The 13,202-nt window shown below is 46.7% G+C and overlaps 1 protein-coding gene across 1 annotated transcript in view; it reads right to left on the bottom strand.

Annotated features, from left to right (window-relative positions):
- Window positions 1–7,716: 7,716 nt before the first annotated feature.
- The window catches only part of ARK2C (arkadia (RNF111) C-terminal like ring finger ubiquitin ligase 2C), a 115,657-nt gene continuing 110,171 nt past the window's right edge, over window positions 7,717–13,202 (bottom strand). Inside the window, exons 7-8 of the mRNA XM_054987253.1 lie at window positions 10,301–10,407; window positions 7,717–7,834 (exon numbers count right to left, since the gene is read on the bottom strand). Coding sequence (XP_054843228.1) covers window positions 7,717–7,834; window positions 10,301–10,407 — 225 coding nt within the window. The remainder of the gene's footprint in view (window positions 7,835–10,300; window positions 10,408–13,202) is intronic.

Genomic DNA, 13,202 nt, shown 5'->3' with positions numbered 1-13,202 from the left:
GCACGCCTTCGCTAACCGCAAGCTGCCCTCACTCATGCTCAAAAAATCAATGCGAGTGTGGTGCTTCGCTTCACCGTTTTTTAAAAAAACTGTGCTTATTATTCATTAGGCAAATAATATTATATAGATATATATTAATACTTTCGCATAGGCTTTAAGCGCTTGGGTCGGAAGTTCAGCCTTCCTCCCCAAAGAATGGTTTCTTCCAAGACATGGTTACAACAGCTTCTCCTCTCCTCTCCTCTCCTCACTCCATCCCACCCCACCCCTGAAATAGCTTCTTCCTGGTCTGGTCAGAATTTGGTTGATTCCGCATACGTTGGATAATGCACTTCCAATCCTCTTTAGAGATCATTCGGAACTGAATTTTTAGTTCGGGAAACAAAAAATCCACTTCCAAACGATTGCTAAAGTGCATTGAAAGTGCATTATCCAATGTGTGTGGAATCAGCCTCTAAATACCTTCCACCAGAGTCCTTCCGCCCATTCCCATTGGACTAGGGCTGTTTCTCTTGTTATGTCTTTCAGAGCCCAGCTCAGACAAACTGCAGGTTAAGTGGTAAATTCATTGCAGGGTTCTCTAGGGTGAAAGTTCCACGTGGCAGACCCCCACATTAGGTCCAGAGCTAAGGGTCGGCTTGGTGGAGTATCTGCTGAGGGCTGAAGACCAGAAGAGGGCCTGGATCATCTGTTCCCACCAGGAAAGGGAGATGGTCCTTTGCAATCTCTCTGGGGCAATCTCCCATTTCATGCAAGAAAAGGAAACAGAGTGCAATGCCTTCGCACTCCTTTTTTGGCTTCCCGTCCAGACTTCCCTACCCGACATTCCAATTAGTCTGATGTAGTGGTTTGAGTTGATTAGTCCAGGACCTGATGTTCAAACTGGGTAACCTTGGGCTGGTCACTCTCTCTTAGCCTGATCTACTTCACCAGGTTGTTGTGGGAAGAAACTCCTATGCCTGCTGTTCTGAGCGACTTGGAGGAAGGGCAGGAGAAAAATGTATTGCAGAGTTGTGTTCCAATCAGAGTGGTGACTTCCCTGCTGAGGGCAGCCCACCTCCTACCAGCATTCCTCTTCCACCCTCCACTGCTCCATGGAGAGATGGGGAGAAATTGGGGGGGGGCACCAGTGCACTACACAACAACATTACTTCCAGTGAAGTAATGCTCTAGGCATTCCCTCAAGCTCTATGGTCTTTACCATAGAGGTCTTCATCATGTTATGTTCTTCACCACCGAGACTTGAAGTATTCCTAGTGTGTTGCATGAAACAATGAAGTCACTTCTGGTTCTTCACCCGGAAATGATGTCGCCAAGTAGCTTGATGCTCCCTTCCCCATGTTCCACCCCGAGAAAAGCTCCCAAGTTTGCAGGCAGAAGCTCGGCAACTAGTTCCCCTCCCACCTCTAGGAGGGTGATATACATGTAGTCATGCTTCAAGGAAGCATGCCTATCAGAGAGGATACCGGTGGGCATCTTGCTTAAGGCCGCCTGGCTCCTTGTGCTAAAGAACTCGATGACAGAATTCCAGCTGGATATACTAACTTTATATGCAGGCCATCTTTGATCACGAAGCAAAATTAATCCATGAGATTCCAGCCCGGGATCAGTTTTATCACCTCATCTTATATTTGTGAGAAAATGAAGTCTATGTTTTTGTGGGCAAGTCAAGTGAGAACTTCCCTCACTCCGCCGTACTGCTGTCTAAGGAAGGCAGAAGCAATGAGGCACCTCAGCCATGAAGAAGCCTCTGAAATACCAACATGGCTAAGCTGGAAACAGCGTTCTGGCCCACAGCATCTGGCGAGCACTCAGAGTGAGACACGAGCTGGGTACCGAGAAAAAGCGAAATGGTCATTCTGAATGCAACTCTGGGAAGTGGCCAATCCTGCCAAACACGAACACTGTCCACTTCAAACTTCTCAGCACAACTAGCCAAGACTGATCTCCTCAGGATAAGACACTCATGCAAGCTTCAGATTGGTCAGGAATCTACTCACCTTCAGGCCTGTGGTCTCCTCTGGTTTCTGGAATTAACACATTATAACCAGGGCTTTTTTCCAGCAGGAATGCGGTGGAATGGAGTTCCGGCACCACTTGAAAATGGTCACATGGCTGGTGGCCCCACCCCCTGCTCCCCAGACAGAGGGGAGTTTAAATTGCCCTCTGCGCCACTGGAGCGGTGCGGAGGGAAATCTAAACTCCCCTCTGTCTGGACAGCAGGGGGGCAGGGCCACCCGCCACGTGACCATTTTCGCCGAGGGCGATTTAAACTTTTAAAAAAATCCCCCTTCGTCCAGCTGGCCCAAAGTGATGTCATTGTGCAGTCCTGGGAGCATATGCGCACTTTGTGCATATGCATGTGGTACCAGGGGTACTACCTCCCGCCAAGAGTTGTCCCCTGTGCTGGCAACACACTGACTTCCACCACCTCTTTTCCCAGAAAAAAAAGCCCTGATTATAACTCGTGGGAATACTAAGACTTCATGAAGCCCCAGAATTTCAGATCCTTTTGTATATCCCAGATGTATCTAGCCACCTAGCACCAGTCAACTGCACTCTCCAGAAAGGCAACCAGGGCCGTTTCCAGATGGCTTACCTGCCTCCGGAACGTTGTGCCATCTTGCGGGGAAAATGTGAAATATCGCATTTTCTCGCACGAGTTTTGCACGACATCGTGTGACGTCGCGCAAAACTCGTGCGAGAAAACGTGATATTTCGTGTTTTCCCCGCAAGATGGCGCAACGTTCCGGAGGCAGGTAAGCGATCTGGAAACGGCCCAGGTCTGCATTGCCCTGGGTGATGGGGCGGGGGGGGGGCATCTTTGCCTCAATTCCTTCAACTTTGGAGAGAGCAGGGGAACATTCTGAGGTTGCCAGCTCCAGGTTGGGAAATTTCTAGAGAAAAAAAATCCACCCTTCAAAGCAGCCACTTTTTCCAGAAGAAATGATCTCTATAGTCTGGTGATCAGTTGTAATTACAGATCTCCAGGCCCCACCTAAAAGTTGGCAACCCTACATGCAAAGCCACAAGATGGGTTGGATTTCGAATAAACCAATGACTGCAAATCTTTCTGTGAAACTATGACAAGCTTCTGCTTGCGTAGCAGTTTCTGAGCGGAAGGGAGACTGGGAAAAAATCCATCATTTCGTTTGTTCCCCACGAACACGAAAAAATGTACAAAAATTCAGTGGAACCCTCCTAATTAATTTTGGTTGTCAGGCAGAAGAGACCGAGAAAGGGTGAGTGTTTGCTTATGTCAGTGCCTCTTCTGAGAAAGAGATTGAAATATTTATTATTTTAAGGGGACCGAAGGGTGTCCTTGTAGGAATTCTAATCAGGAAGCTCGGTTGCTTTAGCATCCTTAACTAATTCTTTTATGCTTCCCCCCCCCCCCGTTTTAGCTGCAGCTAATAACATAGCACTGAACAAAAGGAAGTACTTCTTCACTCAATGAGTGACGTAGGCCGTTTTCAGACTACTTACCGGCTTCCAAAACATCGCGAAATGTAGCGCAAAAAACGCGGAAGATAGTGCGAGGACGCTATCTTCCGCATTTTTTGTGCTACATTTCGCGATGTTTCGGAAGCCGGTAAGTGGTGTGAAAAGGGCCGTAATGTGTGGACTTCACTGCCAATGGACATTGTGACAGCCACAAGCACAGATGGCTTTAAAAGGGGACTGGACAGATACCTGGAGGTCCATCACTGACTATTAACCATGGGGCATCAAAGGAATTTTCATATTCAGAGGCAGTTAACCAATGGAACCTAGTTTTAAGAGGTAACATCAGGGGGAAACTTTTATGTTGGCCCTCCAGGTCAACTAGTTGGCCACTATGGGAGACAGGATGTTGGAACAGAAGCTGTTCCGAACCAGCAGGGCATGTATTAAGTCGTTCTCAGCAATTACATTGCTAGTGGATGTCTGATGGCCTCTGCTTGAATGCTGCTTCACCCCCTTCCAAAAAACCAGTCACCCTGAAAACTAGCAGGTCAAAGGGCAGAGAGCTAAGCTAGCATTTGTCTTGCTGACACCCAATTTTTTGTCTATGTTGTTTTGGGTGCTTTTGTATATCTGCAAGCATTCAACCGCGCATGGAACGTCTGTAATTCACAGCCGCAAGCTGGACAATATCTTAGATGGCTTTAAATGGAGATGAATGGCAGGCCCGCTGAGAACTATTAAGCAGGGTTATCATTTTGCCTGCATCAAGCACGGGGTATCACCATGTTTGCTTTCCCAGTTTATGTTCGTGGTGGGAGAAGTGACGTAACTTTCAGGTTACCCTGTACAAATCTCCCCAATCGTTTTGGTTTTTACTGTTGAAATTTGGGGGAATTGCTACAGCATCCTCCAGAAGTGACATCACTTCCTGGTCAGTGATCCACCCTAGGCCCCACACCAGCAATTTCCCAAGGATTGTGGTTAGAGGCCTGGCAAGCACGGCTACTAGCTATGTTGGCCAAATGTAACCTCCTTGCTCAGAAGCAGAGTGCCTCTGAGTTAGGGATCCCAGGTCCCCCAGTGGGGGACCCCTGCTCTTACCCTCTGCCCTCTCCACAACCATTCACGTGGTCAGCGGGGGGGGAGGTGTAGGAATGGGGTTCCCAGGCATGCTCCCAGAATGGCGTCATGACATCACTTCCGGAGAGTGATGTCATTATGACACCCTGAGAATGCTCCTGAGCTTTGCAGTGGGTCAATTTGGGGCCCAAACCAGCCTGCAGCGAAGCATGCACGCATTCCCAGGGCAGCATGATGACATCACTTCCTGAAAGTGATGTCATTGCACAGGTGCAGGAGCGTGTGCGGATAGAAGGAGGGAAGACAAGGTGAATGCTGGCCCCCCTCCCAATCTTACTCTGAGTATTAGGTGCTACAACGGGGAAATCCTCCACGCTCTGCTTATAGGTTTTCCAGGGGCTTCTTTCCCCACTTCGGGAAAAAGGAAGCTGGACTTTGGTCAGATCCAACATGGCTGCTTTCCTGCTTTTACACAATCCCGTACTTGCAAATTGAAATGATAGGTCCAGGAAGCACATGATGACCTTGTTGTCTAGTGAGTTGTCTGGTCATCCATAGCGCAACTGTGACCACATAGATTGGACCTCAGTCGCTCTTGCAGCCGAGCACATGAAGTAAAATACTTGGATGCTATCAGATGCAGTGCAAAGGAAGGCAGACACTATAGGTCTGAGCCAGGTCTACACCTGTTTCAACTATCATGGCACCAACCAGACACCCTGGGATCTACAGTTCCAGGAAGAGACCAGAAAATCTCTTACCGAGAATTCTCAGCACGCACACACACACCCTACTTTACCCACAGGGAAACCGTATCAGTCAAATCAGTTTACATTCAGGAGCTCTAAATGAGGCTGTGCGTGCATGCACGATAAGATGAACCAGAATCTCACCAATTAGCTTTGGCGGGGCAGGTGGAGGACAGGTAGCCAGCACTTTTCCTTACTCCCCTTTCCAATCAGCTGATCAGCTGGATTCCAGGTTTATTGACCAAGCTTGCACATGCAAACCCTGTTACTGATCAGGCCATGGAATTTTACACCTGACCCAACAGTGGAAGTCTGCTTTAGAGTACGTGTTGGACTGGACAATAGCGGGAAATACCCTTAAAACTTTGAGGAAGATTTGCATTCAGCCACTTCCCTTCCCTTCAACTATTAATGCACTTGATGGGTTTCATATCCAGTTCAGAATTTATATAGATTTCACACGGGTTAGCATCTACTCCATGCCCCGCCCCCACCTAAGATTACGGCACAATTGTAATACATTCCAAATTTTGCTTTTGTCCAAAATATCTGGACTCTCAAACATTCTGCCATTTGGACTCAGGTATCTGCTGAGTTGTACCACGTTTCCACTGTACCTATGGGGCTCTATCGGAAATATGGCATTTTTTTTTTTTTACAAAAAGCAGCTTTAAAAAGTTTCAGGATTGTTTTCAAGCCCAATTCTTTTTCTCTGTCATGCACGCTCTTTTTAAATCGTCCTGAAAACTACAAAGAGTTCATCATTTGAAAAATTACAAAGAGCCAGATGAAAAGAAGGAGACGGGTCTCTGTCCTTCCTTCACACCTTGGGAGGCTGAGATGGGAAGATAGAGTGTATTCGATCTGATCGATCGCTTCCTAGAATGCTTTTGCACAAATTTAAGAATTTAAGGTAGAAAGAAGAACAGGCAAGAAGCGGTCTTTGGGCCCCATTCTTGACATTTTTGTGAATGGGGCTTGTGCTTTTCATATTTTCAAGAGAAGGCGGAATCCATTTCTTGTAGCCTGTCTGACTCATCTTCGTTCTGACTAGTTGTCTTTGAGCAAAGACCAGGAGGGCATGGTGCCTTCTGCTAGTACAACAGGGGCCTGCCAAACCCACCCCAACTCATCCGCAACTCCATATAAAACTTGCTTCCACCTCCCAGTTGCTGGTTGCCCTGGCGAAACAGCCATCCAGTTTGAAAATCCAACATCTCTTCCAAAGCTCAAATGGACAGCTTACCACAATGGCCATTTTGCATTGGACAGGCAGTCAGTGGTTTCATGACTGCAAAAGGAAAGGGATCCAACTAATTACTCATCGTTCTTCTTTTCTGTAGTTGGATTTTTGGTCCAATTGCAGAATAAAATCCACAACTTAACAACACCAGGACTCGAGAGCTCAGGGAAGCATTTGAGCTGGAAAGGTGAGAAAGTTTCTCACGAAAACGTTGTCTGTCCTTTTCTTGGAGATCCACCATTCAGACACAGGAGTTGGAAGCAAGCACCAACTGAGCATTGTACTCTCGGTAAAGCATCCAGCAGAGCAGAGAAGCCAGAATGATGCTTCCTGCTCTCATTCTCTCCCCTATTTACCTACAATGCTCCCATTTCCCGTTTTTTTAAAAAAAATTATCTCTCTCTCTGCAAACTTGATTCCAAGTTGACAAACGCTGCTAAGGGAAAAGGGAAAAAAAACATCATTTTTCCTCATTACAATGTAAACAGGATTTTTTTCTCTTTTCACCTAAGCAAGGGAAGAATTTATTTTCTCTCTCTCTCTCTCTCTCTCTCTCTCTCTCTCTCTCTCTCTCTCTCTCTCTCTCTCATAACGTTTTCAGCCAGGCATCAAAGCAAGGACTCTTACGCAGAAAAAAAAATTTCAAAAAAACCCACAACAAAATGTTTGGTGCAGATTAGGTAACAGCGACATATCCACCACAAGATGACAGGGCACCAAGACGACATTTCTAAGCGCACATGCTCCAGTAGCCATCCATAGAAATAGCTAAAGAACCCCTAATGCATTTCTACTTATTTTGAGAGGTATGTATATACAATCCTTGTGAGAAGCAGGATTGAGAAGCCATTACTAGAACACTATGCGCCTCCCTCTGCGCCACTAACTCTTCCTGAAGGGCGTTCTAGCTGCGTTCCCATGCAGCTCAGCCCTCCGGGCTCCTTGGATCTCTTCCTACCTCTAGACATTATAACCACCAAATCGTCGTCGTCATCTCCTCCTTTTAGTTTTAGTTTTTTGTTTTTCTTCCTCCCCTTCTTCTTCTCTCTCTCTTTTAAAATAAGCTGCAAATGCGCTTGCAGGCTTTCTTTAAAAAAAAACATTGAATGGCTCAGAAGGCAAAAAATTCCGCTGTGAGGGACGTCATATGCCCCGGCGAGGATCGAGAAAGAGAGGATGCCTTCGTACTAGCGGATTTCAGCTGTCGGATCCCAGCTGGGTTTCAATGTCCACACGGCAGATGGGGCATTTCTTGCTGGTCGCTAGCCACTGATCCACGCACACTTGATGGAAAAGGTGCATACAAGGCAACCGCCTGGAAGAGAGAATTGTAAGGTCTTGGTGATTTCTTCACCCAAAGAGACATTTGTCTGTGGAACTCATTGCCACAGGATGTAGAGACAGAGCAGGCAACATCAACATGGAGGGACCAACAGTTGCAGCATAAGGCAGCTTCATCTATAATCCCTGAATGGATTTCTCACACTTCAAAAAAAATGTAAATTACGGCCACAAGGAGGACTGATGTAACTCATGACACAGCACTAATTTTTTTAAAAGCAGCATAGCTTGCCTGCCCTCTTCTCTGTTTTGATCCTAAATAGAACTGGGCACGGACAGAAAAAAAACCACGAACATGGTGTTTGTTGTTTGTTGCCATCCATGAACAATGAACATTGACGAACATGACTTGTTCACGAACATGTTCGTTGTTCATGGGGGCCAGCAGGCTCTCCTCCAGCCATCAAGATCCCTACCATACCACTCCCAGAAACCCTACCTGAGCAGGCAGCAGGAAAGGTACCAATAATAAATAATAGCTTGGCCCCAGAGCCTGGCAGCAGCCCTGGAACCTGAAGGGGTAGATCCCTATCCCACCACACACAACGAAAATTCAAGCTCCAATGCACTCTCCCTGCCTCTCTAACAGCAGCTGTCTCTCCCTGAAAGCCAGAGCTGGGAGCCCCCCTCCCCCCTGCTCTTTGCTCCCTTGTAACAAATTTGGAGCTCCACACTTGAAAGGAAGACCTGCCTATCAAGCTAAATTGGGTTTAGATTGGGGTTTCCAGGGCAACGGCAGGAGTTCAGACAGAGTTCAGGCAATCCTTGCCTAAGTTGCCAAGGGAATTGATTGCAGGTGCCAGACAGTCTGGCTTGACGAACAGCAACAAACAACAACGAACGAGGCTTGCAATGACCACCTGTTCGTTTAGAACGGGGTCTCACAAACAGTTTGTTCGCGAACAGCTAATTGGTCTGTTCGTGGCTTTTTTTAGTTCGTATTGCTGTTCGTGCCCATCTCTAGTCCTAAGTAAAGAAAGGATATGGAATATTGGTTCCAGGTTCATTCCTAAATGGGAGTCCAAAATGGTCTCCAAGGGCTGCATCAAACATATATATTTATGTTTATATTTTATTTTGTAAGCTGCCTTGAGCACCTTTGGAGGAAAGGCTGCTAACAAACAAACAAATAAACATACATTCATCAGATGAGCTGACATTCCAGGCCCATGTGACCTGATTTAATATCATAGCTGGGCTTTTTAAACACTGTGTTTTTGTACTTCTGAAAAAGCTATGTCACTCGTCGTCATGTAACAATATCTATGAAAAGTTTTATTTTAAAAAAGAAAACAAAAGTTGAAGAAGCATGGGAAGAATGCCTCAATATTCCACCCTTTATGTACAGGAGTAAGTAGCAAGGTAGTTGCCAAGAAAAGAAGGGAAGCCCAGGCCTTGCTACAAAACTATTCCAGTGGAATTCCTGCCTGGAAAGCTCTGACTGATCGGTTCAAAGAAGGCTTAGCTCTGATTGGTCTGGAGGAGCACAGAATTTGTGTGATAATGGAAGGTTTTATCAGATAGGCTACAAATAAGGTTGCCAGCTGTAGGTCAAGAAATTCCTGGAGATTTGGGTATGCACCTTGAGGCTGAAGTTTGGGGAAGGCGCACAGCAGGGATGTGATACCATAGAGTCTAACCCGCCCCCCCCCCCCCGCCTCCAGCTGTCATTTCCTTCTGGATTTGAGTCCAGTGTAAGTTTTCAAGAGTCTGTCTTTCTATTTAATACTGCTCATACGGCTATTACCTTAAGCAGAAATTAAAATGGGAAGAATCTTATTTAATGTCCTTTCTCTGGTATTTAATTATTGCCCCTATATATTTTCCCGCAGAAAGGATAACGGATATCCGATAGTAACCGTATCACCTGCGCTATCATATTAGGTAGTTCCATATTTTTAAACAGAGGGGTGATTAAGCTAGTCCTCAACTCATTAAATATGGGGCACTCTATAATCATGTGTTCAGTGGTTTCAGTTTTATTATATGGATATCTGCATCTTCTGTTAGCATATGATACTTTTTATATCTACCCTCCAAAACTGCCGAGGGAAGAGCGTTCATCCTTGCCAGAATAAAAGCACTTCTAAGCTTCGGTACTATCAAATGATAAAAATACTTTGGCAGTTGCATCAAGAAGGCAGTTTTTGAGCGTTGCAATGCTCGAAAGCTTACACCCCAAAAATCTTGCCAGTCTCTCAGATTCCACTGGACTCAAATCCTGCTGTTCTACTGCAGACCAATACAGCAGCCCAGCCTAAAATATTTCCTTCTGGGGAACTGATCTTTGTAGACTGGAGATCTGCTATAATTCTGGGAGACGCCCAGGCACTACCAGGAGGTTGGCAACCATAGTTACCAGCCCATCCCACAATGAACAGAAGGGGGGTGGGGGGAGTGCAGCATTGGCTGCCCAGTCTCCCTTGGAGAATAATTATACCTCACATCCTCGCCATCTTCCAGCATTGAGAGACAGATTGTGCATTTCTCGTCGGTGTCCGACTCCTCCCCCTCTTCCTTTCCCGCTTTGTTCTCCTGCGGTCTTCTCTGTTGGCAAGGGCAAAGACACAGTCGCATTAGCAGAGACACCTAAACGTGGAAATCTGAACGAGCGAGAGCTTTGCGATCCCCTGTCTGGACACAGCAGGTCAGGGAAACCGGCCCAGCTAAAATAAAATCCGCCCAAGGAGGGATGCCAAGTCTAATTAGCACCCTGCCTGCCTGTGTGGGGCGGGAGTGGAGAAGCTGTCAGCCTCTTGCCAGCGGGGAAGCATTTCACAGCCACAGGAGCTCTCTGTCTGCGGCTGAGCCGGTCCTCTCGAAACCCACAGCCCCCCTTTCCCCCAAGAGCTCTTTTCCGTTAACAGGGCCTCTGTCAGTGCGGAAGCTTGGGTGGATATTTAGTGAAAACCCTTAAATCTCTCCCCACCACCAATAACACAGGTATCCACTGGGGGACTTGTATGAATGGTACTGGAAAAATGATAACATTTGGCACTGACATCACTTTTTTCACAATGAGTATCACTGGCATTATCTTGTAATCCTTACAGCAATGCCATATGTTAGGCAAGTGTCTCCATATTGCAGATGGGGTTCTGATAGGCTGCCTATTCCAGGTTGGGAAATTCCTGGAGATTTGGGAGTAGAGCCTGGTCAGGACAGGGCTGGGGGAGGGGAGAGACCTCAGCAGGATATAACGCCAGAGAGTCCACCCTCGAAAACAATCAGTTTCTCCAGGGGAACTGATCTCTGTTGTCTGGAGATCAGCTGTAATTCTGGGAGATCTCCAGCCTCCATCAGGAGACTGTGTAAACAATAACCCACAACAGAAGGGTCTACAGACCAACAGTTTACAATTAATTAATTATATAATTTTTTTTAGCAAAAAAGTGCCAAGTGCGTTTATATTTTGCAATTCACACACAATATAAATGTTGTGGGTTATTGTTTACATAGTCTATTTACCACACAGTGTTGTTCTTTTCTATCCACCAGGAAATTGTCAACCCAAGGTACTGAGACTGGCTTTCTTAAGGCTATTCCATGAGTTGGTAGCAGAAGTGAAATTCGAACCTGGTACCTCCAAGACCACAGTACCCACTCAGCCACTATTTTATACCAGCTCACAAAAGAGAAATCAATTGACAATAGATCTGGGAGGCGACAGAATTCTTTGCTTCTCCCCTCTCCAGCAAGGTGCAATTAACTTGTGGAACTCACTGCCGCAATATGACCACCAGCAGATAGCTTGCAAATGGAATTAGACAAATTTGGGTAAGGCAAGCTTTGTCAATGGCTGTTAGTCATAATAGCAAATTGAACCTCCATGTTCAGAGGCAGTGCATCTCTTAATATTAGCTGGGTCAACCTATAGGGGAAAGTAATTGCCTTCGCACCCTGCCTGTGAGCATTCCAGAAACATCTGGCTGGAAACACAATGCCAGATGGGATCTTTCCTTGGTCTGACACAGCAGGCTCTTCTAAAAAAAAAAATTGCCCTTAAAGTAAAACATTTTTCTAAATTTAGGCTGTTTTCACACATGTCGAATAATGTACTTTCAATTCATTTTAGCAATCATTTTCAATTGGATAGGTTTACTAAGAGCAGGGCTCATTTTGAGGGGGAACGTGCAAGAACGCAGTTCCGGCAGTTCCCCCCAGAGGTCATGTGCCAGGTGGCCCTGCCCATCTGATTTTCAACCATTTGGGGCCCATTTCTGCCAGGATCGGGGCCCAAACACCTGGGATCGAGTTGGTGCTGGCCGTTTCAACCCTGATCCGGGCCCAAATGGGCCCAAATTGGCCGTTTCCAGCCATTTGGGACCCGTTTTGGCCATGGTCAGGGCTGAAACCACCAGGATTGGGTCAGTTCCTGGTGGGGGACCCCTCCCCTCCCTGGCACCAACCCGATCTGGGCCATTTTGGGCCCATTTCGACCTGGATTGGGCAGTTTTGTCCCGAATTGGGGCCAAAATGGCCCTGATTGGGACACTGCCAGGTGGGGGGACACTCCCCCATCTGACAGCAGCCAAATCACGGCCATTTCGGACCCCATCCTGACCATTTTGGGCCCCTTTCAGCCATTTTGGGCCCAATTTGGGCCCAAAATGGCCAGGATTGCCCCCAAAACAGCCAGGATCAGGCCTCTGATGGGTGGTGGATTACTGTCCCGTTCAGCAGCGGCCAAATCCTGACCTTTTTGGGCCCTTTTTCAGCCATTTTCAGTCCCTTTTGGCCCTTTGGGGACCAATTTCGGCCCTGAATGGCCAGGATTGGGTCCAAAACAGGCAGGATAGGTGAGGTCAGGGGGTGTGGCATATGCAAATCAGTTATGCCAACAACACACTTCCGGTGATGGCAAGGGGCGTGGGATATGCTAATGCGTTATGCTAATGAGTTCCTGCAGCTCTTTTTCTACGAAATGACCCCTGACTAAGGGCCAGGCTACACGATACAATTCTTAAGAAGTCAGATCTGGGTTCTTCAGATCCAACTCATTGTTATTGGGGCCACAAAGAAGGAGCCCCTCCCCCATGTCGAAGTCCCTTCCAAGCTGAATTGGGGGCATCAGGCTAGTTAAAAATCCTATCATGTAAATTTGGCTCTGAGACATCTTATTTTTTGTTCAAGAATCACAGTCTGTCAAAATCTCATACATTCGAGGGCTCTCAGCCAATCAAAAAAAATTAGCTCATAAGTTTAGGTGGTTTCACCATGGAAGAACACAATCATGGGCTGCCCTCTTTGTATCTTGAGTAGTGGCAATGATAAAATTGGGACCTCCTAGAACAGAGGTCCCCCAACCTAGCACAACACTCAAGCTGACCTTGAAACAAAGC

This window comes from Eublepharis macularius, chromosome 8 (genome assembly GCF_028583425.1).
Source record: "Eublepharis macularius isolate TG4126 chromosome 8, MPM_Emac_v1.0, whole genome shotgun sequence".
Classification (NCBI taxonomy): Eukaryota; Metazoa; Chordata; class Lepidosauria; order Squamata; family Eublepharidae; genus Eublepharis; species Eublepharis macularius.
This window is presented reverse-complemented; position numbering and strand designations above follow the sequence as displayed.